Here is a 27,749-nt window from a genome sequence, read left to right as displayed (position 1 = left end):
CACTTCCAGTGCCTACAATTCTTTGAAGGTCCTGAATATAAAAGGATTTTAAGCCACAGTTGACTTAAAACCCCTTTACACACAAGGAGCTCCTCTTAGAAGCAACCTTTGCTCTAACAAATCATGCTGAAAATCGCATCGCTTACAAGCAAAATATTATCTGAACATTTCACACTCAAAATACTTCAATAAAACACCCACACAGTGACAAGAATGAGACTTTAATCAGTTTTAAGTGGAGTTTTAACACTAAGAGATAAAGGGTTGTTAAACACAATAACAAACGGACATCTGATTTGTATGAGGCATTATCCTGTACATGTCATACTTTGTTTTTGTGTATTCTCAGTGCATAGCATTACACACAGAGCCACTGTTGCACAGCACAATAGTATTTGAAGAGGCTGAATCAGAGTAAGGCTGCTTAACAGACTGATTTTTTTCTTTTAGTATCTATATATATATATGCTATATGAAAACAGACTGAAAATTTGAACCGGCAGAGAAAGGCAGCTCTGCCAAACACTGCAGTTGGAGCCCCTTTTAGTGCACAGTTCCACCCCATCCATCTGCATGCATGACACTTTCTAACAGTATTTAAAAGGTAAACGAGGCACTTCGTGGCAACCACAGGCATCGTTAACATATTGCACACATTTGCTATGACTAAACATGGAACTTGCACACTAGCATCCTATTTTTCTTTTTCTTTGAAAGCTGAAACATCTGATGCTGCATGTAAACTCCAGTTTACCATGTGTGCCACAGGAATGAATCCGGATGCTATTCATACAACTGCCCTTTAATAGCAGTGGCAAATATTTTGAGTGGGGCTACCAATGACCAGGGACGCTACAGGGCCTAACAGTAAGCTCTTACAGAAGTGATGCCTTCAAGTAGTTTCAGACATGTAAGCTGTTGCACATCCAAAAGTTTAAGCATACAGTCCAGAAACTCAAGGAGAGATTACCTACAGAATGCGTTTCAAGCTAATTATGAATACTGTCATAAATAAAGTTTTAATAAGGACTCAAAAACCTTTCAGTCATAGTAATTCTTGTCAACTTCTATGGGGGTGGTAACTGAAATAAAGTATAGGAGAGTATGTATAATATATATTTATATATATAATATATATATATAATGCCATTTTTCCATTTCCAATGACTACACCATAAAATGTAAGCAAGGCTTCTCAAAACATCGAAACATTCAAAATCAAAACCCTCATTCCAACCTTCACATTCCAAAGGAAAAATAACAGTGCAAAAGCCCATCGTGTCATTATTTCCAATCCAGCTCTCAGTGTTACATACTGGAATCACACCAATCCAATTTTGTTATCATGAGCTCAAGAGTGGGACACAGAACAGTGTCAATATCTGAGTACTTTTAAAGCATGAACAGATTTGTTTATTAGCCAACGCAACTTTTTTCAACTGTTAAAAACAAAGTGAAACGTGATTGAAAGGGTAATCATTAAATGTCATGTCCCAAGGTAACCACCTCCTGCTCGTCAAAAACAATGAGAATAATGAGCACTGGAACCAGCAATTTTGATCCAGTAAGATACCATAGTCTAATTAGACCTCTAAGTCAGAAGATACCGATCAGTTTTGTTAGAATCATGAATCTGATGAGCAAAGTTGACCAACAGATACCAAAAAAGCACTTTATACCTTCCTTTACCCAAGAGTGAGTCCTGCCTTGTCACATTCAAATTCTTACCATTAATGCTGCTGTACAGGGCCCTTATGGATTCCATACACGGTTGTCATCTAGGTGAGAACACAGCTAATGAACTTTGACATCAGCACCAGTAATTTAATTGAAAAGGCATAAATTTGGGGACAGCAATTCATGGCATACTTTAGAGTGAACGATTTTTGTCAGCTTCTTCACATTTATATTACAACAGTAGTTGTACTCCGTTAAGTCATCTGCAGTCTGGGCATGTCAATTTTATACTGAAAGTAAATCTCAAGCCCTACTCCTGGCTATATCCCTATGAAAAAATAATACAACACTGCCAGCTTAGAAATCTAATTTGTTTTGATTTGTGCTTTTTAATGGCAAACAATGTAGTTGACTTGTGTTTTTTTTTTAATGACAAACAATATATTTGGGGCAAGTTCTGTTTTTCAAAATATGTGTATTCATGTATGTGCAGTGTTGAGAATTCACGGCAACACTAGTCTCCTCTGTAATGTCTTTTTTTTAAAAACATCGTAAGTACTGAGTATTCAAGTAAAATTCCCCAACAGTTAATGACATTTTTAGAAAAGTGTGCAAAACTGCAAAACTCATCGTAATAGAATGTGTAAGGTCAAAGGGGTGGAACAGCTGACTGAGGTTTGATTGAATAAATGCATCATAAATCTTAAAAACAAACACTAACCTGAAGAATCTCCAATTGAAATTTCCTGTGCACCACTACAAAATATTTTATATTAATGAGAAAATAGCTTGCAAGGCAGCACATGAAGTATTCACAGCAGGAATATGATTGAAAAACTAATAACATAAATGTAAGGTGTTGACTGATGTATGTACTAATAGCATCTGACTTTTAGCACTGGCCTTGATTACACAGGAGATGGAGCAGCCATTACAATTCAGAAAAAGAACAATTAATAAATCATTGTCAAATTTTCTAACAATTTGTTTCAAGCCCATATTTTAGTTGATAGCCTCCACATTTGTATGGTTAAGTCATTGTTGCTGTGTTTCCTTTCTGTGACCCCAATAATTTTTCTCCCTTCATTTGTGGGTCTTTAGGATGTTGTAAAGGTTCATTCCTGTACCCCTATACAGAATCACTCCTTCTAGCTGCCTTTTCTAGCACCATTACACTTAAAAAAATAAAATGCACAAACAACAAGCAGTGACAGCGGCGACTCTTCAATTGTCCAGGATGAATTACGGTAGCATGCTAAAGAAAGGTGCATGTAAATAGCCGGATATGGTACACAGGCCAAGCTCCAGCAGACTATATTCCTTTCTGAGCATTACTTTCCATCCCCCATCCAAAATACATGCATTAGAATGTAGTAAAACCTTCTAGAAACATCTCTCAGCCAACTGCAGACTTTTCTGTTGCCACATAAGTGCAAAAAAAGGGGCAGGATGTGAACCTGTATAATCGTGTTTTTTCAAAACTTCGTTTGGTGACAGAACACAAAAGGAAAAATTCCTACGTATACACATTAAGTCTGTCTCCACTTTTATAAAACTGGAATAAAATGGGAAAGTGCCATCTTTATAGTTCCTAATTGAAGTTTTAATGTCCTTTTGACACAAAAAGGTATATACATATCAGAGCTACGTAACCTTTTTTATTCAACTGGACAAGTGTCAAACCCTGTAGATTTATAGGGCAAAACAAGATTGGTCAGGAAAGAATTGTTCCTATAATTGGTAATCTGACACTATGTCCTATTGCCATTTAAAAAGGTCCTTTTTTCAGTTTATTCAAGTTTGTCACTCTTCATGGTTTGCTTTTTTTTTTTTTTATCTCCGATAAAAAAAATATTCAGACTTTTGTAATCTGCGTATGCTGATCTTCATCAAAAGGTTCATTCTCTGGATCAGAGTCAGTGGTGTCAGAGTATCTATAATGATCAGGTTCATTGTCACTAACATCTGGTGTTACAGAAGTTGAACTGCTAGCCTCTGGATTTGATGGCTCTTCTACTGTTTTTGTGAAAAATAGCTTCACCTGGGAAAGGAAAAAACAACAATTTAAAAAGGGAACCTGAACTTTAACAGAGCACAGGTAACAAGTGAAATTTGGAACAGCATGGCTCCTGTCACTACACTGAATCACACAAGTGCTCCTCTCCCTAATCTGGAAACAAAGAAAGAACAATCTCTTAGAATGGTAGCCAGCCTCCCAGTACCACTCCTAACAAAATAAAGAACAACCGGCAATACAGCACTTTTTTTTTCAAGCCCAGCTGGAAGAGTTCTGCACCAACTATTTGTGCTCTTGAGTTATAGCAGCTGGACATACCACTGCAGTGGGCCATGCCACACTAAGCTTTTTGTCCTACCTTCTGGACCTTTGATAGCACAAGAAGATTTTAATAAAAGTGCACAGGAATGAATAAAATACTTTTTCAACACTATAACCAGTGACTTTTTTTTTTAGTTAAAGTCTGATCCATGCAGCATTCAGGTAACTATGATTGTTACCTTCAAATAAGTACTACTAATATTTTATAAGCAAGCCAGACAACATCGGACTTCTTTAAAATGCTCTTCTCATTTTGAAGCAGTGTTGGCAATGGTTCACACTCCTCAAAGCTAAACTCAGGTTAGGTTATAAAGTATTCTCATGAAGTGGGCACCTCTGTAAATCAACTCAGGAATTACACGTAGCTAACGACAATGCAGCAGGTACAGGAAAGACTGCTGCCTGGGTCTCTGGGTTTCTTACTACTCATCTCTAAAAGGTTAAACAAATACCTAAAAAAAAAAAAAAAGCATTTTCTCCCAGTCTCTCACCAGCTTTGCACAAAAGAACTTATAACTTCTATTGACTTCCTTGAAAAGCAGATAAATTTTAATACCTAGAACTTTTGCAAAATAGTGGCAAACCCATGCATTACATTTCTACAGACAGCAGTTTAAAACAGTTCCTCCATAAGGCAAGACAAACAAATGAGACAACTTCACGCAGCTTTTCAGCTTTGTTTACATTAAATATATACTGACCTTGAAGTTTGGAGAGAAATATCTGTTGGCTTTGTCTTTATTTGCTTTGTCTAGATCATTTTTTGTTAATGTAAGGATTAAATATTCCTTATCATTATCTGAGCGCTCTGTACTGAAAATACCATCAAGTTCCTGATCTGCAACTAGACTTCCATTTTCTACTTTGTCTGAATTTTCATCCAGTCCTATGAAGAATGTATTTACCCAAAAGTGAAACATTTTGTCCTAGGGGAGGAAAAACACAAAGAACAAGCTTGCTTTAATATTCTCCAGCAGCATATTAATTTGACTAATATCATCAACTGGTCAAAAACAAATCAGTAATATCAAACGAAACTTGCTTGGACAACAGTACATCATTGGTTACATTGCATGCAAAGACATTTTCACCAGTTCTCCTAGACAATATGCAAAACTCTGCATTAAACTAAATTTTAACCAATTCAGCTTTTAGAAGTGACTCCTTATAAAAGGCAGTTTTAAAAACAATCATACCTACAAAAAAAAGCAGATGATAATTAAACAAGTGTTAAACGTCCAATCACAAGGCACAAAGACATTTTCTTGCTCATACCTTGGCCAAGATACAGCCAAACTTAATAGTCAACCTGTGCAAACCAGCATAGGTGAGTAACATCAATAGAGAACAACCTATTCCACCACCAGCTTCCTTCGTAACTATGTTTTTCTTTATTTTTATACAGAATAGTTGAGATTGAGCAAAGACACCCTACAACACAGAGCTCCTACAGTGTATTCATTATTGCTTTATGGAGATGGTTTGTAACAGTCAGATGCTTGCTGCCCAGTGCTAAGAGCAGTAAGACTCTGAAAGCGTCTTCTTTTTGTGTGTGTTCTTTTACACAAAAGGAAATCTTTAATTAGAAGATTAGGCATTGACAGTTTAAGTGTATTGTCCTTAAGCAGAACTTGATAGATGACCATCAACAGTTATCTGGAAAGGCACATGTTAGATTATCCACTGTAACACTGCAACAGGTATCTATGTACAAAGAGGCAAAATACAAATGTACCAGTGATTTTAAAAAGTCACTGGAGAACTAACTAGCTGATACCAGCCAGTACATTACATCCATCATTATGACCAGCATGGCTGTTGTGCCTGTCTCCGTATATGCTACCAAACCTGCAGAAATATTCTGCTCTAGGCTAGACAATCCCTGAAAATAGGTCCAGGAGCTTCACCTTTACACTCTCAGCTGGAGGATAGCTCTGAATGCTCTTGTACTACTTTTGTCAGTCAACTGTAGATATTTCCACAATCAGATACCATTAATAGGCTGGTTCTGACTAGCACAGTAAGCACTTCTCTATGTGAAGCCCTGAGCTACGTTCAGTTCCTCTTTACAAATGGAACCTTCTATTTTACTCTGCTTCGAATTTTAAGGCAAAAGATCCAAAATGCAAATAGCCAGCCTTCCCACAATAGCCAAAATTTCTGCACTTCTGTTAAAGGGGGTGGGACATGAGTAGGGAAAGGGAAAAAAAAAAAAAAAGAGATAGCACATACCAGAATCTAAAATATTTTTGATGTTATACAGGAACAGAACAAGAAGCAATTCCTTCTAAGCTACTTCACATGTTTAGTTTACTGGAGAGATCTAATTCTGATTTCTTATAGGAAAACTGAGGTCCTGTCCAGTCTTCCCTGCTAAACACCTTTGCTGGAAAGTGGAGGGGCATCAGAGGTGACACAGAAAGGATTCTAGTGCACATCATATGAGCATGCTTCCCAGATGAAAGTAACTGGGCACCAGCAAATCATCACATCTTCCTGGGGCACTGGGAAGAGCTGCTGCTTTTCTTATACTCTTCTTCCTCACAAACTAATAAAAACGTGTAAGCACACAAACACTGGGAATTCAAAGGTGTCTGATGAAACAACTATCTGCCTTCCCCACTGAAGTTCAGTAGCCCCATTTTCAGTACTTTAGGGTAAGACATACAAAAAAAGTTTCCAGCTAGTAAGTGCTTCTATAAGGCACCTATGAGATACCCCAAACCTTTAAGGAAGTGAAGGGGGAAAGGTAAAAGTTGAGTATGTCAGCCAGAAACACTTCTTGTAGTTAAGCAATTATCCACTTTGACACACCATTACCTAATCTACCAGACTAACATGCTATGATTATAGTTGTCTTGGGAGGCTGATAGATGTTTGCCACTAACACCAAGTCCCTTCCAGTCATGTCATCATCTATTATGAAGTCTTGCTGGAGCCCATCCATTCAACACAGCAATCAGCAGGTTCTTGACAGGCCCAACCTGTTCAGACACTTAGCACCCTCTTCTTCACTAACGCTACCTCATATACAGTCTTAAAAACATCCACCCTGGGATCTGGAAGTAAAAGATGAATGTCCTGGGAAACAGGGTTTTACTCCTCACAATGCCTCATGAAGAAAGTGGCAGTAGGCAAAATCCTCATGAAGTCTTCAGGATAACTTGGTCCATATTCCTCCTGGGTTCTGAAGATGAATCCCCCAGAAGATACGTAGTCATCCAAGGAGATGACCACTCCTGCTCAAACCAAAAGACCAGTTCAGGTCAAAACAGAAAGATCAAGGACATCAGCACTCCAGCTGCAAAACAAGAAGGATTGGAAGTCCAGGTTCTGTGATACAAAGTAGGAGAAGACAAGCCTGTGGCTGATGTTTCCAGCAGCTCTGTAAGCAATGGACATACCATCTGCAGCCTCATTTCTGATGAAGAGGTTGTAACTCCAGAGAAGATACAAAGAAAGTGCATTTCCATGCCCTGACCAGAGTTAAAGGAGATCCCACCTCTTGTAGGTGAGTGATGGTAGTACTGGCATCATCCTTCAGAACCACACTGCAAAAGCAGCAATGTACTTCAGTGATGGTCCTCAGTGCTGCACCACCCTTCCAGCGAGGTCAGCAGAGGAGAGGATGAAGCTGATGACACTGCAGCCGATGAATGGAAAAAAATAGAAAATGGCTTATACCTACAGTGCTGAACCAGCTTTGGAGGAAAACGGTGCCAAAGCAAACAAGGTCACTGGATGCAAACAAATGCTGGCAGAGGCAGAAGGCATGGTCTTGTCACGTCTCAATTTTAAGCTTGATCAGGTGGAGCAGAACCAGAAAAAATTATTTGGTATATAAAAGCCAGCCTGAACAAGCAACTGCAGGGACTCAGCCCTACTGATACAGCCTGGAGAAAACAAGACAAACAAACTTCTCACCAGGTGTCTTTTGTCTCCTTTGGGTAAATTTGCAGAGGTCTTCAGGGGCAGAAACGAAACAATATAACTTCACTGAGCTGGTGATTTATCTTTTTACCTCCCTCCAGCTTTTTAAACCATCAAGTTTTTCTCCTTCCTTCCCTGCTACACTAACTAAATTAGCTTAATAAAATAAGTTCATGGGTACTAGAACATTGCATAGCCATTCAAATTGATGGAAGACTTGATCAAGCTTTTGGGAATTAGCTCTTAAGGCTGATAACTGTCACTGTTTTCACTGGAAAGCAAAACCCATTACTCAAAGTGAGGATTCGGCCAGCTTCAGCTAAAGTGGCAAGCTCCAAGATATTTCACACAAGACCATGAAGAAAATTGACATAGTATGGACCGAAGAGAGGGATTTTAAAAAAATAAAGCATGAACAGAACTTGGGCTTTATATACCAAATGCAAGTATCAGAACAAGTGCTCACAGGAATACTATTTAAAAAGGAGGCTTCTGAAAAAGAGTATTAGCTAGTTATTTTGTTGTTGTTGTTGTTTTTTGTGTGTTGTTGTGTTTTTTTTTTTTTAATGTATTTTGCTTCACTTCTAGTTACATCACAGGAATTTGCCTTAAAAATCACAGATATATTTCTTCCCATAACTAAGTATGCATCATAAAATCTACAATGCAGTATCAGACACCTGGGTCAAAAGCTGATTTAATCACAATATTCTGACATACAATACTCTGACATGTAATACATATAACCCCTAACTTCCTTGTGTAGTTTCTCAGTTCTCAGGCTGAAAGAAAAATATGCCTCACTCTAGAGTTGATATTTGCCTGTAACTGCAGACTGATATCCAAACCCCAGATCATTTAAGCCATCATCCAGGGGTTCCCATATCCTCATGGGAGTTTCATTTTGCAGAGACACCAACAGGCACTTAATCACTTCGCAGCAACAGATAAGGATTTTGGAGATGCTATCCAGCAACCAGAAGATAGAGAACATGTTTCAAGCTGTTCCAGACCAGCACTATGATGGAACTGATGAAACTTGTACCATTTTCAGATCATCTGTTGTCTTCTGACATTTTCAGAGAATTCATTCTTCAATGTTTCCTAAGAGCAATTGCCCAAAGTTTTCTTTAACCATAGAATCACAGAATGGTTTGCGCTGGAAGGGACCATAAAGATCATCTAATTCCAACCCCCTGCCATGCACAGGGACACCTCCCACCAGACCAGGCTGCCCCATCCAGCCTGGCCTTGAGCGCTGCCAGGGAGGGGACAGCCACAACTTCTCTAAGTAACCTGTTCTAGTGCATCACCACCCTCTGAGTAAAGAATTTACTAATCTAATTATAATTAATATCTAATCTAAATCTACCCTCTTTCAGTTTAAAGCCATGACCCTTTGGCCTATCACTACACTCTCTGACAAAGAATCCCTCCCTAGATTTTCTGTAGCCCCTTTTAGGTACTGGAAGGTCACTATCAGGTCTCCCCAGAGCCTTCTCTTCTCTAGGCTGAACAACCCCAGCTCTCTCAGCTGGTCTTCACAATGAGAGGTGGTCCAGCCCCTTGATCATCTTCATAGCCCCCTCTGGACTCCGTTCAACTACTCAATGTCCTTTCTGTGTTGGGGGCCTAGAGCTGAACGCAGGGCTCCAGGTGGGGTCTCACAGGAGCAGAGCAGAGGGGGACAATCCCCTCCCTCGCCCTGCTGCCCACACTGCTGTTGGTGCAGCCCAGGGTACGGTTGGCTTTCTGGGCTGCATGCGCACATTGCTGGCTCTTGCTGAGCTTCTCATCCACCAACACCCCCAGGTCCTTCTCCTCAGAGCTGCTCTCCATCCATTCTCCGCCCAGCCTGTGTTTGTGCTTGGGATTGCCCCAGCCCAGCTGCAGGACCTTGCACTTGACCTTGTTGAACCTCATAAGGTCTGCACAGGCCCACTTCTTAAGCCTGCCCAAGTCCCTCTGGATGGCATCCCTTCCCTTTCCTTCCCTTCCCTCCAGCATGTCGAATGCACCACTCAGCTTGGTGCCATCAGCAAACTTGCTGAGGGTGCACGCCATCCCACTGTCCATGTCACAGACAAAGATGCTAAACAGCGTCAGTCCCAATGCTCACCCTTGAGGAACACCACTCGTCACTGGTCTCTACCCGGACATCGAGCTGTCGACTGCAAATCTTTGAGTGCGACCATCCAGCCAATTCCTCACCCACCGCATGGTCCGTCCATCAGATCCATGGCTCTCCAACGTAGAGACAAGGATATCACTGGGACAGTGTCAGTGTTTTGCACAAATCCAAGTAGATGGTGTCAGCTGCTCTTCCCCTATTCACCAATTCTGTAACCCCACTGTAGAAGGCTACTGGATTTGCCAGGCACGATTTGCCTGTAGTGAAGTCATACTGGCTGTCATCAATCACCTCCTTATTTTCCACATGCCTTAGCAGAGTTTCCAGGAGGATCTGCTCCATGATCTTGTCAGGCACAGAGGTGAGACGGACTGGCCTGTAGTTCCACAGGTCTTCTTTTGTTCCCTTTTTAAAAATGGGGGTTGTGTTTCCCCTCTTCCAGTCAGTGGGAACTTCAGCAGACCACCATGACTTCTCAAATATGATGGACAGTGGTGTAACAACTACATCCACCAGTTCCCTCAGGAACCATGGATGCATCACATCAGGTCCCATGGACCTGTGCACCTTCAGGTTCCTTAGATGGTCTCAAACCTAACCTTCTCCTACAACAGGCAATTCATCATCATTCTCCCAGTGCCTGCCTTTGCCTTCTGGGGCCTGGGCCATGTGGCTGGAGCTCTTGCCGGTGAAGACAGAGGCAAAAAAGTCACTGAGTACCTCAGCCTTCTCTATCCCAGGTAACTAGATCTCCTGTTTTGTTCGAGAGAGGGCTCACAATTTTCCAATCTTCCTTTTATCACTGATGTACCTATAGAAGCCTTTCTTGTTGCGCCTGATGTCCCTGGCCAAATTTAATTCTAATAGGGCTTTGGCTTTCCTAACCTGATCCCTGGTTGCTCATACAATGTCTCTGTATCCTTCCCAGGCTATCTGTCCTTGCTTCCACCTTCTGCAGGCCTCCTTTTTCTCTTTGAGTTTGGACAGGAGCTTCTTTTTCATCCATGCAGGCCTCCTGGCGTATTTGCCCGACTTCCTCTGTTGGGATGCATCACTCCTGAGCTTGGTGGAGATGGCTCTCAAATATTAAGCAGCTTTTTTGGGCTCCTCTTCCTCCCACGGTTTTTGTCAGGTGGCCTGTAGCAGACCCCCACTATAATCCTTGTCCTTGCCCTCCCTGTAATCCTGACCCATCAGCTCTCTGTCAGCTCCTCATCCTTCCCCAGGCAGAGCCCAAGGCACTGCAACCACTCACTGACAGAGAGAACAATGTCTCCTCCTCACCTCCCCTGCCTGTCTTTCCTAAACAGTCTGTATCCTTCCATGCTAACATTCCAAGTATAGGGGCCATCCCACCACATCACCATAATGCCAGTGAAGTCACAGCCCTGCAGGCATAAATACATCTCTAACTCCTCCTGTTTATTCCCCATGCTATGCGCATTAGCATAGAGACATTTAAGTTTGGCTCCTGATAAAGCTGACTTACTGGCTGGAATTCCTTTGTACTGCTCTTCAGGTGTTCTCCTGCTGACCCATGATCCTTCTCCAGACTCTGGGCATCTATCGCTGACTCCAGCATCAAACTGGGAGGAACAGGATGGATTGAAGCTCCCCTCCCAGCAACTCCAGTTTAAAGCCCTCTTCACCAACTTGGCAATCCTATGACTGAAAATGCTCTTCCCCTTCTCTGACAGGTGGACCCCAGCAGACCAGGTTTCTCAAAGCAAGTCCCATGGCCTAGGCAGACGAACCCGTATGTGGCACCAGTCCTGTAACCATCTGTTGATTTGCCAGATTCGACTGGCCCTTTCAATCCCCTCCCCTTTGACCGGGAGGACTGACGAAAAAACTATCTGCGCTCCTGATTCCCTAACTGCTGCTCCCAGGGCTCTGTAATCCCTCTTGGTACTCCTCAGAGTGCTCCGTACTGCATCACCGGTGCCCACATGAAACAGCAGCAGCAGATAATAGTTCTCAGGCTGTAGGAGGCTTGGCAGTCTCTTGGTGACATCCCTGATACAAGCCCCCTGTAAGCAGCAGACTTCTTTGAAGAGTGGGTCAAGCTGGCAGATGGGCACTTTCGTACCCCTCAGAATAGGGTTGCCTACTACTATCACCTGATACCTGCCTCTTCTTAGTTGCTCTGGTTGTCCCGCATGGAGCAGATAGTGCAGCCTTACTCAGCCACAACACCCCCACACAGACCAGACTTCGCATCTCCACTCAACAGACAAATGGCATGGCCAGCATCTAAAACAATGTTCTCACCACAGCTTACATTAGATTCAGGTTATAAACCAGTAATAACTTACAAAAACAAACAAACAAACAAAACCATGCCACTATTTCCCTTCCATCAATAAGGTAAGGGCTCCTAAAAAGGTCTCCTTTACCCCAAGGCTCTACAGGCAGGAAGACTAAGATCCTCTGTGTTATTTTTAAACATTCTCGTTGAACCAAATGGTATACAGATACTTTGAAATCCTTTAAAATTATCATGTCAACATCGATAACTGGAAACAAAAGGTTTCAGACAGGTACGTGGAAGCAAACCTTGACAGGCTACATCAGCAGCTTGAGATGGAAAAAGAGCCAAGCTATAGGTCAAGGGAACAAAAAACACACACACAAAAAAACAATTACTAACTTCTACCTATCAAAAATTCATACATAATAATTGTACTCAAGTCTTATGCCATTTTTTTTCTCATATTAGCAAGCATACAGAATGAAAGGAAGTAACTACATCACTCTGAAAAAAAATGGTCCAAAAATACAGAAAACAGCTTTATTAAACAAGAAAAGACCAAAAGTTTTGAACTTACTAGCTGATGACAGGTAGTAGAGATTGTGAAAGAGCTGAAACAGGGCAACTCGTTCAAAGCAGTCACCCTCTTACCAAGATCTTCTCAGCAACACCAATAATCCTTTAGCTAAGGTCATCTCAGCAGACACTGAATTTGCTTAAGTTTTGCCGTTAAAAAAAGACAGGAAATATGACTGATTTAAATTTTACATTAAGCACTTAGCATTGCACTAAAGTCGCATGGCCACTCAAGCTTGTTTTGTTTCATGCTGAGTAATTTTCTCCAAGAAGAGCTTTATCAAAGTTGAGGAGCACTCTCCATACTAGAGCAATCTGCAGATAATGCTAGTGTTCTTTAGAGGACTATGAAATTTGGAGGTAAGTACACGAGTTGACCAGAATGCTTAAGCTGACAGCAGTTGTATCAAGCACCAAGACAGACCAAGCAGGAGGGCATAAAATACTCTATCTCCAGAGATGAGATACAGCCATCCTCCAGCCCAAGGTCCAGAATGGATCAAGAATTATATAGTTAAATTTATGTCATTGGTTTCTTGATTAGGTTTGCTATGGAAAGCTAAAATGCTGACTGGTAGATATGTGATGACTTTAAATGTGTGCAAGAAAACTTGTTTAGCAACTACCTATAAATCTGCTAAGAAAAAACCTTGCAAGAAAAAGAACCAGTGATGGGCAACAGACTTGTAATTACAGCTTCCATAAACATGTCTCAGTAAGCCAGAATCTTTGAAAGATACAATACTGTCACTCCTATTAAGCTACTCCTCATAGCTTAGGTGATCACTCCTGTGACTGGTAAGTCTGTAATAAATCTCCACACACCAGAAGGCCTTCTCTTTTTGGGTTTCGAGTAAAAACAATGCACAGTCAACTTATCTAGAAAAGAAAAAGGCTTCACTACCTCTGATGCAGAGGGGACTTCACAGATGTGAAACAGAGACAAGTGTTCAAATTTGTGCCAGGATAGGTTTTCTGCCACTAATATTCACCTTTGGCCTACTCTTGTCTTAGTCACTTTACATAACACAGTGTCACAGGGACCATGTGGAAGGACTATCCCCGCTGCCAAAGCAAACATCAGAGATGGAATATTTCACTAATTCTCAAAACGAAGAACTTGGCAGTGATTTCAAAAAACAGACTAGAATGCTTACACCAGACAGATGCCCTGAATTTTTCTGCTCATTTACACTAGAGCTAGCAGAGGTGGTCTTATCAGAACTATTTAACACTGTACACCTACTTTCTTTTGGCCTGAATTCTTACACAAGGTTGAGGGCATTTAGACATTATGTTCAACACATTTTTGAAGCAGATTATCAAGGTGATTTCTTTACAGAAGACTTCTGTCTGGAGAAGAGACCATTCCTATCTCAGGAAAGCTTGCAGATGTAGAAAGAACAGCTTTCAGAATCTCAGCATTTCTTAGCTCTGGCTATCCAAAAACACTGAGAAAAGGAGCACTTTCACACTATCTGTAATCCACACACCTAGAATAATGAAGCCACAGCTGACACAACATTCTGAAATGAAGCTACAGCACAGTAACGTGCTTGCTACATTTCTGCAGACAATTCTATAAACTTTTCTACTATATTCTTCTATATTCTTGAAGACTGAATTTATACTACAGAAGTCATATGTGACAATGAAGACATCTAGTTTATGCTGTCACTGGATCTCGGTGCTCTCTATAGAGGTAAAACAAATGCAGAAATATGATCTGGGTGCTACAGACCCAAGATCCAGCAGAACTATGTATTGGTGTTATGAAAGCTTACTTGGGGACTGGGAAACGCAGCACAATGCTTCCAATGAAGTCTGTTTGCAACCCATGTATTACCAAAGACAGTAAAGAAACCACAATTCCCAGTTCAGATAGAACAGAGACCAGATAAGACAGGACCTTGACTCAAATGTTTCGGTTTTGTTTCATCTCCTCCTTGTATTCCTCACATCTAGCCCACAGAACTAATCTGGGTGCTCCTTTCAAAACTTTCTCTTCTGCACTGATGCTTTAAGCATCAATAATTTTAATGTCTAAAATGAGACATTCCAATTTGCCAAATACTTTGTTTTACAGTTCTATCTTGCACAGCTGCACTGAACAATTAAGACATCTGATTAAACAAGCAGCAGAAGAAAATATTTCTATTAATAAACTGTTCAAACTTTTGCAGACAGCAGAAGAGGACATTTCTAACTACTGAAAATTTACCATTATACTAGTTAACTGTACCTTGTAACTGAACAAACCCATGAACTAAATAGATGTGTAATACACATGCATGCTAATAGGTAGACCCTGTACGCACAGTTAGGAGGCTATCATTTTATCACTTATGTCGGCCTCCCAATCCACTCAAGTATTTTCTCATTTTTTATTTTGCCTGTACACAAGATTTGCTCAAAGAATGCTCTTACGTTTTATAATTTAAACAGTAAACAACTATTCATAAAGATCAGATTTTTTTGTAGTAAATACAAAGTTAACCTTTAAATCAACAAGATTTCATCCCTACCCTTCCCTTTAGTAGCAAACTAGTTCCACAAGCACCAGAATGAGACATTTATCTTTAAGACGTCATCGATCTTGGTGCCATAGTAAGTTCCAGATTAATTTTTTCCCCACAACTGAGATAGTGATAAAATTCTCAGTTCTGAGCGAATTCTCTAAACGTCTGATGTCAAGGCATTGCAGCTGAACAAAACACTGCAATATGAACTCAAGAGATGGCTGAATAGATTGCAGAGATATTTTCACAAAGTGCGTAGGAACTCAATTATCTCGAAACTTCAACCAAATTTGACAGATGGATAGAAATCAGCCAACAGCACACAGATGAGATCTTCTGTGCCTGCTAAAACCTTAAGAAAATTTAGTGAAGAAAACAGCTGGAGTTAACTTGCTCAGTATGCAAGTTTATTTTTAGAATGAGAACGTTTCTTCCTCAATTAGATTACTCACTACTACCCAAACTACTGCAATACATATCCAGCATAATTTTTATCCAACCTTTGTACTTAATTTCACTGACTTAAAATATCCAGCTTTCATTTTGTGGTAGATTCCCTACTTGGGAAAACTAGACACGAAAGAATTAAATACAGCGATTACACATCACTGAAAAATAGACAAAATCCTAGTCCTGCATCAGCATTGGTTCAACAACATCTTCCAGAAAAACAAGAAAACCAACCTTTTTCAACATCTTGTTCTGTTTGTGGAAAAACTCCACTTTGATATCACCGCATACTGGCAGAGGTTGAGGGAATTCAAAGTACATGTACTTGTCTTCACGTCTTGAGGGTCCTGAAGCGGAGGTGAATATCTTTACCTTTAGCTGGTACACCACAAACTGAGGATCTGCATGGCAAAACAGAGTGTCACTTTGCAAGAAATGCCTTTAAGTGTAAAAAAAAAACCAACCAAACAAAAAAAAAACACAATAACAGAACCATAACAACAACCTACAGCACTTTGAAAGTTAAGTATTTGCTAGGAGTCAGGGCAATAAAAAACCTTACTGGATACCACTGGAAACGACAAGTTTCCATACTTTGTAGCAATATTCTCAGGCAACCATAGGATTTGTGAAAAGTTGCTGTTTCTTTTTAATATATAATGACTACATATAGTAACTACTACTTGATTTTTCCTTGCACATTCCTTCTCATCTCTATACTACATGGATATAACTGAGGGGTTTTGTTCTCTTTTGTCTCATCTTCACATTGTAGAGTGGGCAGTCATGTCAGATCAAATTGATTTCTATTCTTACACAAACAGAACTGTTACACAAACAAAAACAAGGACAAAATTTAATACACAAACCAGTCAGCACCAACAACAGACTATATAGATGCAGACCGTAAGTCTGTCCTGTAAATCACTACCACAAAACAGAGCCAGCCATAGCATAGCTTTCTCAGTTAAGGTAATAGCTGAAATTGTGAGGGTTTTTTGGTGCAGCCTAAGCAAATGTAATTTGGAAGTTGCCAATGGAAACTAGTATGAAAGCCATAAATATTAAATGAAATTTATTCAACAAAATCCTTCTGCATTTACTCCTGGTTTCTGTTAATAGCAGATGTAGCCTGCTCTCTAGACAACACACACCGAACCGTATCTGCCTCAGACTTCACAGCAATGAGGAAACCACCACTGCGGAGCTGTGGGAATCTCTACCAAGCATACCCACACTATCTTGCTGAACAGCCTATCCGTAACACTTACTTATCTCTCTCAAATCCTCAGCACTGTGAAACCCTTTTTTTTTTGCCCAAGAGACATGACTCTGCTCAGTCTGTGACTTCAAAACAGAAGGAAGATGACAAAGAATTAAGATTGAAAGATACTATATATTGGTAAAATTAGTACTATCACAGTAGATACACCACTAAAGAGCAATACATCATTGCTTTCACGTTCTGAAAAATCATTGTAATCTCCACAGAAACAAATTGTTGCAGTACACAAAGATGTTGAAGTTGTTAAGTACTGTCCTCTTATATGCTTAGCAAATATTTATCTCAGCATCCTACAGTGAAAATAGCATGCTAACAACCTGGTATGGCCAAACAAGTTAATGCTCATGTTAACGATTCATACTTCATGTAACTTGATTTTGCAAGTAATAGTTTTCCAAAACACTGAATAACGAGAAAATGCAGAAATCCGTAACCTCCACACCACCATCCCAGAGACAGAGGCTTTCTGGCACTGGCTCTTCCTTTCCTCCTCCTCCTCCTCTTCCTGTAAATACAGCCAGCCTGACAAGCTGCTAGACTGTTTCTTATGTGCATTGTGTTCAGGTACTGTCTTACAACAACATTAATAGTGCAATTTTAATCAGAGCCGCAAGAGGCACTGGAATTAATTACATACTACAGTAATCCCCATAGCAAAACCATTAGAAAAAAACATTTCCACCGTAACAAAAAATGAACACGCAATGTCAGGCAGTTCCTGCTCTGAAACACAGCCCACAGAAAGACAGAAGTAAATAAGTACTTACACTAGGAAGTTTCAAGGAATCTGTTGTTCCTTGCTAACATACTGCACACCAGCAACCCAGATTATTCATTTACAGGTATATATAATATTTTATAAGTCTCTATATAAAGAAAAATTTCTTTCATAGTTAATTAGATATGTACCCAGTGGAGCTGATTTTTTTTTTGAAAACCATCATGGGAAGAGTAACGTCACTATACTTGAAGCCAATTTGCCATTAAACAATGTTTTTCAACAATTCATGTTTCCCAAGAGTTGCTATATTTTAAAAAATGGCTTTTTAAAAAAGGAACAAATATTTAAACGTGTATATGGTATCACTATTTAGCTTTAAACAGTTACATATTTCCCAATTTAAAATTATAGTAAAATGGTCATACAAGTCTGTCACAGACCTCAACTTACTACACCTTGGAGGATGAAAATGAATAGACCACACCAACACATCAGATTTTGGAAAGTTTGGTATTTAAATATGGTCTTGCCATCCTTTAAGATATGCTGCCGTTCACATCTCATATCAGAATGGTAATTTATGGCATGGCTGCTTGGCGTCACACAAGTGACTTAAAGTCAAGTTCAAATGCTGCCTTGTTTCCTTACACGAACTAATGGAGAATAATGTAGCACTGGGTACTTACTGCAAGTTCCACCGCTGAACATGGGAATTGTTTCAAACATCATCTTGTGAAACAGCAGTGCCACTGGTCTGTAATCCAGATGATTCTTTAACAGGTAGCTATAATAGTACACGTAGCGTCTCTGACTGGGAATTGTTACTCCCTAAACAAAGGGAAAACAAATGTCAAAAAGCATCCAGACCATTTGCTAGCAGTGACTAACAGGGCTCCTGCCTAATATCTCGGGATGTAACTAAAGATGAATAAACCAAGAATGATAAGGTAAACAAAAGTACATGGAATAAACCACCATGGTCTATGCTGAGCAAACCTTTGTGGCAGTTAGGCTGGAGACTAGCACAGAGCAAAATACCCATGCTGGTAGTAACTCGAAAGCAGGGGAATGCTCCATCACAGAAACCCATCATTACAGCTTTTTAGTAGCTCCTAACAACCCGCAGGGATTTCTTTCTTGTAACTAGAAAGTTAGTCGGAGCCTGGTCACCTTAAAAAACAGCAAAAACATAACAGCCCTTGGGCACATCCCCTTTCTTCCCAGTCAGTTGTCCATATCTCCTTCACCTGTCTGGTTCTCCAGCTACTTTTGTAGGTATTTCCTGGCATCCATCTCAAACAGCAAGGTAAAGAATGCAACCTTTTCCATATCTTGAACATAAAGCCCTCAGAGACTGGGTGTGACAGACTTCCAGCATCACTTTGAGGAGGCCCGTGTAATTTTTAAGCACCAGTACATGAATTACTTTTCTACAGCAGTTTCAGAGGACTCTTCTTTTGTTTGCTAATATCACTGCACTCATGACTGACACTACCTTCTATTAAAGACATTTCAGAAATGCATTTTGAAAATCAAAACTGGAAAGTTTTGTTAATATGGGCCTGATGGTTCAAATTGTTAAATGAAGAACTTCTCAAATGAATTACAACTCTGAAGCAAACCCTTGTTTTGAGACCATATAACCAATAAACACTTTTATTACTAATTCTAAAATCTTAAACTTCAAGAAATAGTTTCAAAGCTCTTATAGCTACTGTTTTCAAGAGGAAGTGATGAAGATGAAAACAAATTGAATTCCCTAGAAAATGCATTATATGTTTTGTAACAGGCCATACTATATACGTGCAACTGCATCATTAAGTACACTTTCTTATTAAAACAATGTGAAATTGCAATAAACTGCAAATAACACAAGGTTTCATATATGAATCTGTGAGCATTTAGTCACGAAATCCACAACACAGTGCATCTATAAACACTTAGTTCTAACATCTCCTTCACCTCACAACAGCCATAAGGCTAAGGATAGCCAGAGTACTTGGCTATCTTCCTGCCTTTATTTTAAAAAAGTTGAGAGTTATACCACTTCGGCTGCTTTAAAATCACACAAAAAGGCTTTTCCCTATAGGACTTGTACAATTGCCTTCTTAAGTAGCCTTCTACTTCTGGTTCAGATGTCATCTTGGTAGTTATCGGACCCACTCCTTAAGGGAGCTTTCAAGTTTGCTTTATTGGAATCTGAGCTTCATGCTTGAGAAAATCCCAGTGTCAGAGCAAACCATTAGTGATTTGTCGACACTGCCAACCAGAAAAAAGCCTTACAGGTGAAAAAAAATGCCTCCCTTCTCTGCTCATAGCTTTTCCATGCCATAAAGGATGTGCCCTACTAAGAAAGCCCAGCACACCTTACCAAGGCAACTAGGAATGGGTCCAGAATGATGGGAACAGAGCCACTTACATGGCTAAAGTGCCAGGTGATCTCAAAGCAAAAACAGTTCTCAGCCAAGAAGGCAAATCTGAGATCTCTACTCCCCAGAGACATAGCCTTTACCCTGAGATCCTCAGAATCAGCCACAGTGAAAGGGAACAGAAAGTTATTCATTTTTCAAAGGTTTGTTTTCAAAAAGAATTCTTTCGTAACAAGGTAATATTCTGAGAGGTATAATCAATCCCCACTTACTTTTATTCAAGGAAGAATAAAGAACAGGGAAGCAGTTTAAGCACTTTCTCCTTGAGCTGCTTGTATTTCACACCAACCCCCATCAACCTTTTTTTTTTTTTTTCTCATGGGCATCCAATAAGCTCCTCTAGTCCCTGAGACAGTTTCAAAGATAGTGCTGAGCTGTGTAGTCATCACCAGAATTCTAAGCTGCTGCTCGTGGTTCTCCTCTCACTGTAGCATGGGCAGCATTATGAAGAAGAAACAGTTTTCGAAATAATATTCCCACAGTCACTTTAATAAAGTGTCCTATTGCAAAAGCAATGCTAAATCTGCAGCCTCAGACTAAGCTTATGGTATAGGGTTTAGCAGAGCTTGCCACCTGAGCCATCGTAACTGATCAGCTCCGACACGTCAGACATTGGATATCTAATCTACCCTGCTGAAAAAATCATTCTGAGACTTCCTCGCTGAAAGTAATTGGTTTCTGTTTCCTGTTCAGTTACATTTAATTGCTGCTATCACCACTATTAGGAGTTTTTCCTCAAATACAACAATATGAAGGTCAAAGAATGCTCTTGAATGGATCATCTCCAGCCGAAGTATTTGATTAGCTGTTCCCAGCTGATAACTATTCATTGAGTAGGCCATGCTTCCTTCTGAGACTATCCTCACCATAAAACCCTTCACAGAAGATGTGGGAATAAATAGAAAGCTCCAGCTGTAGGAACCTAGAGTTGTCAGTTTTCATAATCTCAGTAGTATTTCAGTATCCATCTTAAGGAAAAAAGAGGTGATAAGCTAACCATTTCAGACTGTGGAAGCAGCAGCATTTTTTTAGAAGATTTATTTTGGGACTGACTTCTTCCTCAGTTCTGAAAACAGGCTGGACAACCACAATTATTTACCAAATTCCAGAGAACAGCATCTCCCTTGGTTTAAAGAGAAAGAAAACAGTGCTGTTCTACTACAGTGGTGGTGACCAACAGACACTTTTTTATCCAGTGCCTTGTAATCTTTCCCATTCTCTCTTTCTAAAAAAGGATCCCTCCCATGATGAGTTACAGAAGTTGAATGAGGCAGCTTATATGAAAAAAATCACTTTTAGGTGAGAGAGAACCTTTTAGACTCAAGCTCTGTAATGTCTTATTCCCCACTACCTTTCCCAGGACAAACAGTACATCAGCAGACTCTCTAGGAATTGTCAGCTTAATCTACAACAACTCTCGCTGGATATTGCAAATGCTTCCGTGAAGCTGCTTGTCCCATCAGGCACTTGGGAAATGCTTGCTACAGAAGTACTCAGGGGTTGTTCTCTTGACCAATTAGTCATACTTCCTCTTGCAATTAGACTCACACTTCCTGCCAGCATGGACTAAACCCTCTTGAGACTCACTTTGCCATGCACATTAATGGCTACGGTGATTTTAGTTGTACTATTCTGAGCAGCTATACAAAAGGTGCACACCTTGTGCTTGCTTTAAAGAAAATATGGTACCTAATTAAAGCCAGTTTTCCTTTATCATGCATGTCTTGGCCCAGCAACAACAACAACAAAAAGTTTCTTGTCCCTGGGTGCAAGTAGCTCTTTTGATGTCTCAATTACTTTGAGTTCAGGAAGTCAATTATATAAAGGTGTGGTGAAGTGTCAAATCCTAGAGCAGCACTTGGCATGTGATACTGAAACACTGGCCGAAAGGGAAGACAAAGCTCCCAGAACCTACACTAGAATACCTGTTTATACACGCTACTGTTACAATCATGCGAATCACATACTGCCCACTGTCCAAATAAAGATAACCAGGCTCAAGTGGAGCTGGGAAAAATCAACTCTTCCAGAAGAGACATCGAAACCAAAACAAAGTTGCTGGTTATAGACAGTATTTACAGTGAAGCTAAACAAGGCTCTCACTATTCCTGTTTACTAAACCCTCTGCTACCTCAAACATGCCAGAGGGACCGCTGAGGTACTAATGAACACTTAACTGACCTTATCCTCCAAACAGTAACACGCAGAAACACTACCCTCTTCATACAAAAAGGAAACTGAGGTACAGCATACTTCACCATGTATTTGTTGAGGTTTGCGATTTTCATGTTATTTTATCTGGCTCTTTAGATAATCCTTATCAGTAAGAGCAATCTACATTGTTTATTCATCATACAGCTTGTTCCTATTCACTGTCATGCCCTCTTACCAAAACCCATGAAGCTGTGGTGAGAAACCTTTACACTGTCTCCTTTCTAGCATCATACCACAACTATCTTCTAAAGCAGAACATGGAATAGCAGCTCCATCTCGTAAAAACAGCAAACTAGGAACTCATTTGCTCCTTCTAATGGATCAACAGCCAAGTCCTAAAATTCCTTATGCGATACTTCAGCTCTCAAGAGCCTTCAAACACGAAATTCCACTTATTAGAGGTCTACACACTGTGAAATTAATACTTTATGCAAATATTACAGGAACACAGAGAGCTCAGTACTTCAATAGGCTGAAATTGGCCTGCTGAGATGATTCTCCAGGGCCACTCTACCAACACGTACAAGGAAATGATGGAAGATAAGCAGGGAAGCTTGTTGAAATGACCTTGCATCATACACTTTATTATATTTGGAGAAGGTTTCAGGGAAAAAAAAAGACTTAATTCCCATTAATGAGGCATAACCAAGCCAAAAAGGTCCAACATACAGTTACTGCTAAGTCAGTCTGCACCACTGACAAGGTCTTAACAGAAAGCTCTTGTAGCCACAAAAATTATTTATCTGAAATGACAACCACCCACTCCTCAGAAGTACAAGAAATTAAATGGCCACCCCTGACAAAGCAGGCTCTGAGGCAGACAATATCTATCCTTAACAATGATTTTTAATGAAAAGGGAGCATCCATCAGTGGACTGGATATACTCTTCCAGTGGATATTCATCTGTAAAAAGCACTTCAATGACTATGCATCTCAGAACAACACCACAGAAGTTGGGAGAACCTGAGGAACTGAACAGCTCATCCATTCAGGCAAAACAACCTAGAATAATCCTCTTATTTCAGCTGAAAATGCTGAACGAGAAGGTTCACTCATCAACCACCTATTTGATGCAACACACAGCAGAACACTATTTAAAAGGCTATTTAAAATAAACTGTCCAGATCATCATGAACAGGAAATGGAAAAAACAGACTTTCAATGTTGTGGCTAATTGCTTCTGCTGCTTAAGAAAGCTTTTGTATTGGGAAGGACTGTACAGATCCAATAACGTTAAAGCATTTAAACATTAAGCATCAAATCAGATATTACAAAGCATTTCTTAAAGGGTTTGACTATTCAAATTGACCCCAACCAGGAAAAGTATAAAGTAACTTACCTTCTTATCTCTGGTCCTTACTTCCCCATAGAAATCTAGAGCTTCTTGAGCCTTTAAAAACTTGCCTCGATGCAACAAATATGCGCATATCATTACACCAGTTCGTCCCTTTCCAGCTTTACAGTGGATTGCTGCAACATGATTGTCATCTTCACTTAGCCATTGGTCAAGATCTTCACAAAAAGGTTTAATGAGCTCAAGTTGTGGTGGGTTATGGTCTTCAAAAGGGTACTGTGCAACTGTAACAAGAAAGAAAAACTTACCAAAATCTCAAAAGGAAACTACAGCAAGCTCAACTAAACGTGTCACCTTTGGACAAACACACAAAAAATTAACATTCTAAATAAAAACTGTCTTATATGTAATATGTATATACATATAGCTTTGTTTTTACTGTTATTCAGCAGCATACTACACATTAAACACATTACAGACATTTCTCTATTAATACATAAGCACGTATCTTACAGAGACTATTTCACAGTGCTTCTGAAACAAGTGGCACAGACTCTGTATTTTACATGATTTTTCTGGAATTTAAGAGTGCACTGGCACAAAGAACAACCTTGTGAAAATCCATTAGTCAATAATTAGACTACCTGCTGAGAGAAAGCAGGGCCAAACCTCACTCACTGATCAGAGACAGGAATTTTGCAGCAAGAATTCTGAGTGGCTGTTTCTACATTGGGAACAAACACTCAGAATTTGCTCAAAGCGGTTTAGAAACAAAACTAATTTATATATTAAACAATTGTAATCAAACAAGAAATCTCATGCAAGGCACCTGCAATACCTATGGGTTTTAAGATGGAAACCATCAAACACAGTTGTCCTTTTTTTATGTGGATGTGTGTGTATATGTATAAACACACACACACTTTTTCCATCTAGAGATGGAAATAATTTCAAGCAAGCATGTAGGAAACAAAAAAAAACCCACTCTGAGCAAAAAATAAGCAACAGGCAGATAGTAGCACCCAAAAACAAACCTATTCCTGACTCATCAAATCAGACAGCAGACAATGCCACACTGGTTGGCAGAATTACATAGAGATGTACTAGTTTGGTCAGAACTGCACTTCTCAAAGCACACCCTGATTCTTGATCAACAGACTTGGGACCTTACAAGTCTGGTTCCTTTAAAAATTTCTCAGCTAGAAACACCGTTTCCTTTTCTGGTCTAAAAATGAATACATTTCATTTTTGGCATATGCTTGTATTTGTTTCAGAAGTACTACTCTCCTGTCATACACACAAGGCTCCTTTTGATGAACCCCCAAGGACTTAAAGAGCAGAAGTGAGGTATGAAGTTATGGAACTGCTAAATCACTGTAGCACAAGTCTGAAGCCTTTCAGAGGGATCTGCAAGGACAGTTTATTCTCTTGCAGTACAGACTGTCCGCTTAATCTCCTAGGAGACCAAAAAGGGAAGACTGATAAAGTGAATAATCTCTGTTAAAGAAGCAGCAAAGCTTAATGAACGTGAATGTACAATAAATAAATTCTTGCACTTTGAAGATGCAAAGACACCCAAAGCAACCATTGCATGCAAAGTTACGCAGATGTTACTTTTCGCAGCAGATATAAGTGAAAGAAGAATTTATTTAGAAGCCCCTAAAATAGGAAACTATTCAGAATCAAAGACTTGCAGCATCTCCTATGTTAACCATATCCAGTAAGGTTCCTGTGAAGAGGAGAGACAAAGGAGTCCCAAAAGAACTGTCTGAAAAAATCCTAAGTAGGAGAGCGTCTTCAACAAGCTGTTACAAGATTTGGGATCACAGGCAAACCCTGCAGGATTTTCTGCAAAGACTGAATGAGGAGCTGGTGAAATGGGTGTACTGCGATGGTTCAGATGAAAAGTCAGAAAGCAACCTTAGGAAATATTAAGCTGTAGAGTTTCGAGCTTTTTTGAGGAGAGTGCAGGTACTCCATGGACAATGTTACTAACTCTGGAGAGCACAGCACGGAGAACAGCTCTGACTCCTTTCTCCAAGCTCCCAGACATTTCAAGAAAAACTCCATAGCACATAAGGGAAAAAACAAAAACAAAAAAACATTGCAAAGTAGAAGACAATTTCCAGCATGGAAGTACTTCAGAAACCACACAAGCCCTGGACAGAAAGCCAGCATCTGGCATTGAAGAGCTTTCAATGTTTGGTTTTGCATTTGATGCTAGAACATTCAAGCTGAAAACTGAATTACTATGGTGTTTCACATTTTCAGCGTAGAAAGGAGAACTTCCCTTTGAAGTTAATTCACTTCCAAAGATTTTAAAGGACAACTATTCTGCTGCTACTAATAAAAGTTAGTCCCAAGTCACCAATGTGATCATCTAAGGTAACTAATTTGGCAACAACAAAAAAATAAAATAAAATATGTAGTTCCCTAGAACAGCTTATGCAGAGGAGCTGTAAATGGTGCTGTCACAAACGATATTTTTGGATGGGATTGACAGCGAAGGGATCCAACCACCTCCATAACAGAAAGCATAAATTAATGCAAGCACATGTTTTGGACATTATATTAGGAGTACGTCCTTTTCATTTATGCCTTTTCTCTTACCCAATAAATTGCCCAAGCAGATCTTAAGATACTTTTTTTCTGGCTTGTACATGCTTAGTAAGGTTTCAGAACACTGCCATTCAACATAATTAGTACAAATGAGGAGAAAAGATGACTTACAAATGAAAACCTCAGTTCCTCTATATTCAGACATTAAAGCAGCCAATTGCATTTTGGTCACGTTCTAAACACCCTCTTTAAAACTAGAAGGATGTTATAAAATAAATAATAAAAAAGTCAAGTCCTTGTTAAGGACCTAGTATTTATTACCTGGGGCATTCATACTGACAAAACAGGAACATCAGTTTCCACTCCCCAAGAGCCTCATCAAAAGGAGCCCCTAAAAGTTTCCCCACAGGTTCTGGTAGTTCTGCAAAGTATCTAAGAACCAAATCATCTCAAAGAATCATCGAATGGGATTTTATTTTATTTTTTTTAGAGCAACTGAGGGTATGGTCCAGAACTCCGAAAAGCTGTATATGTACAGTGACATAGTGACATAGCTTAATAGCGTTCTCCATTTTTATTCTCAGTGATGCTTTTGCATTAAAAAAAAATAGACCTCCCTAACCCTCACAGCTCTATTTTATAGTAGGTTTGCCAATTGAATTGAACAGAAATCTCTATACAAGCCATTCTGCAACAATTTTTGAAACAGTAGACTTCTGATTGCTGTATTAGGTCTTGGTCTAGTTAATTGTCAGGAACACATTTATTATTTTTTTTGAAAGCCTAAGGAATATACTAAGTTTCTTCAATAATTCAAATGTTATTTGACATCATTCCTCACTCCCAACTCTCCTAAATTATTATTATTCATCATTCTATCTTCATCCATAAACTGTGAAATTTAAAGAGAATACACATATTAGACAGTGAAAACATACCTCTGCAGTTAAATTTGGCGGTGTCGTAATGTCTTTCAGCACATCTAAAAAGAAAAATAAGACAGGAGTTCAAGACAAGTTTCTGAAGCACTCCTAACATGTCACACCTTGGAACATACAGATCAACATAATGGAAAATTATATATACACATCATCATTAAGATTTAAAACTACAGCTGGAGATTACATACAGAAAAAAAATTTTATTGCAGATTTATTAAGTTGCTCAATAAAATATCAGTTATTTTACTGAAATGCAATTACTTACCCTATGGTAATTGTGGTCCATCAGTGTGTTTTAGTCAGTGTGACTCTCAATGGAGACACTCACCCAAGTAATGCAACACCCTATTATTTTTAACACTGTAGCATTAACTATTCCAGCCACTCCAGCAGCTTTATTGCTCCCACATAAGCACATATGGACAAGATGGCT

At 39.6% G+C, this 27,749-nt stretch overlaps 1 protein-coding gene across 1 annotated transcript in view; it reads right to left on the bottom strand.

Moving 5' to 3' along the window:
- Nucleotides 1–205: 205 nt before the first annotated feature.
- PTEN (phosphatase and tensin homolog) overlaps nt 206–27,749 on the bottom strand; it is a 50,227-nt gene continuing 22,683 nt past the window's right edge. The window contains exons 4-9 of the mRNA XM_040563872.1: nt 27,314–27,357; nt 23,862–24,100; nt 18,565–18,706; nt 16,107–16,273; nt 4,717–4,941; nt 206–3,718 (exon numbers count right to left, since the gene is read on the bottom strand). Of these exons, the coding sequence (XP_040419806.1) occupies nt 3,533–3,718; nt 4,717–4,941; nt 16,107–16,273; nt 18,565–18,706; nt 23,862–24,100; nt 27,314–27,357 (1,003 nt within the window). The 3' untranslated portion in view covers nt 206–3,532. The remainder of the gene's footprint in view (nt 3,719–4,716; nt 4,942–16,106; nt 16,274–18,564; nt 18,707–23,861; nt 24,101–27,313; nt 27,358–27,749) is intronic.

Source organism: Cygnus olor, chromosome 7 (assembly GCF_009769625.2).
Source record: "Cygnus olor isolate bCygOlo1 chromosome 7, bCygOlo1.pri.v2, whole genome shotgun sequence".
In the NCBI taxonomy this organism is placed as follows: Eukaryota; Metazoa; Chordata; class Aves; order Anseriformes; family Anatidae; genus Cygnus; species Cygnus olor.
This window is presented reverse-complemented; position numbering and strand designations above follow the sequence as displayed.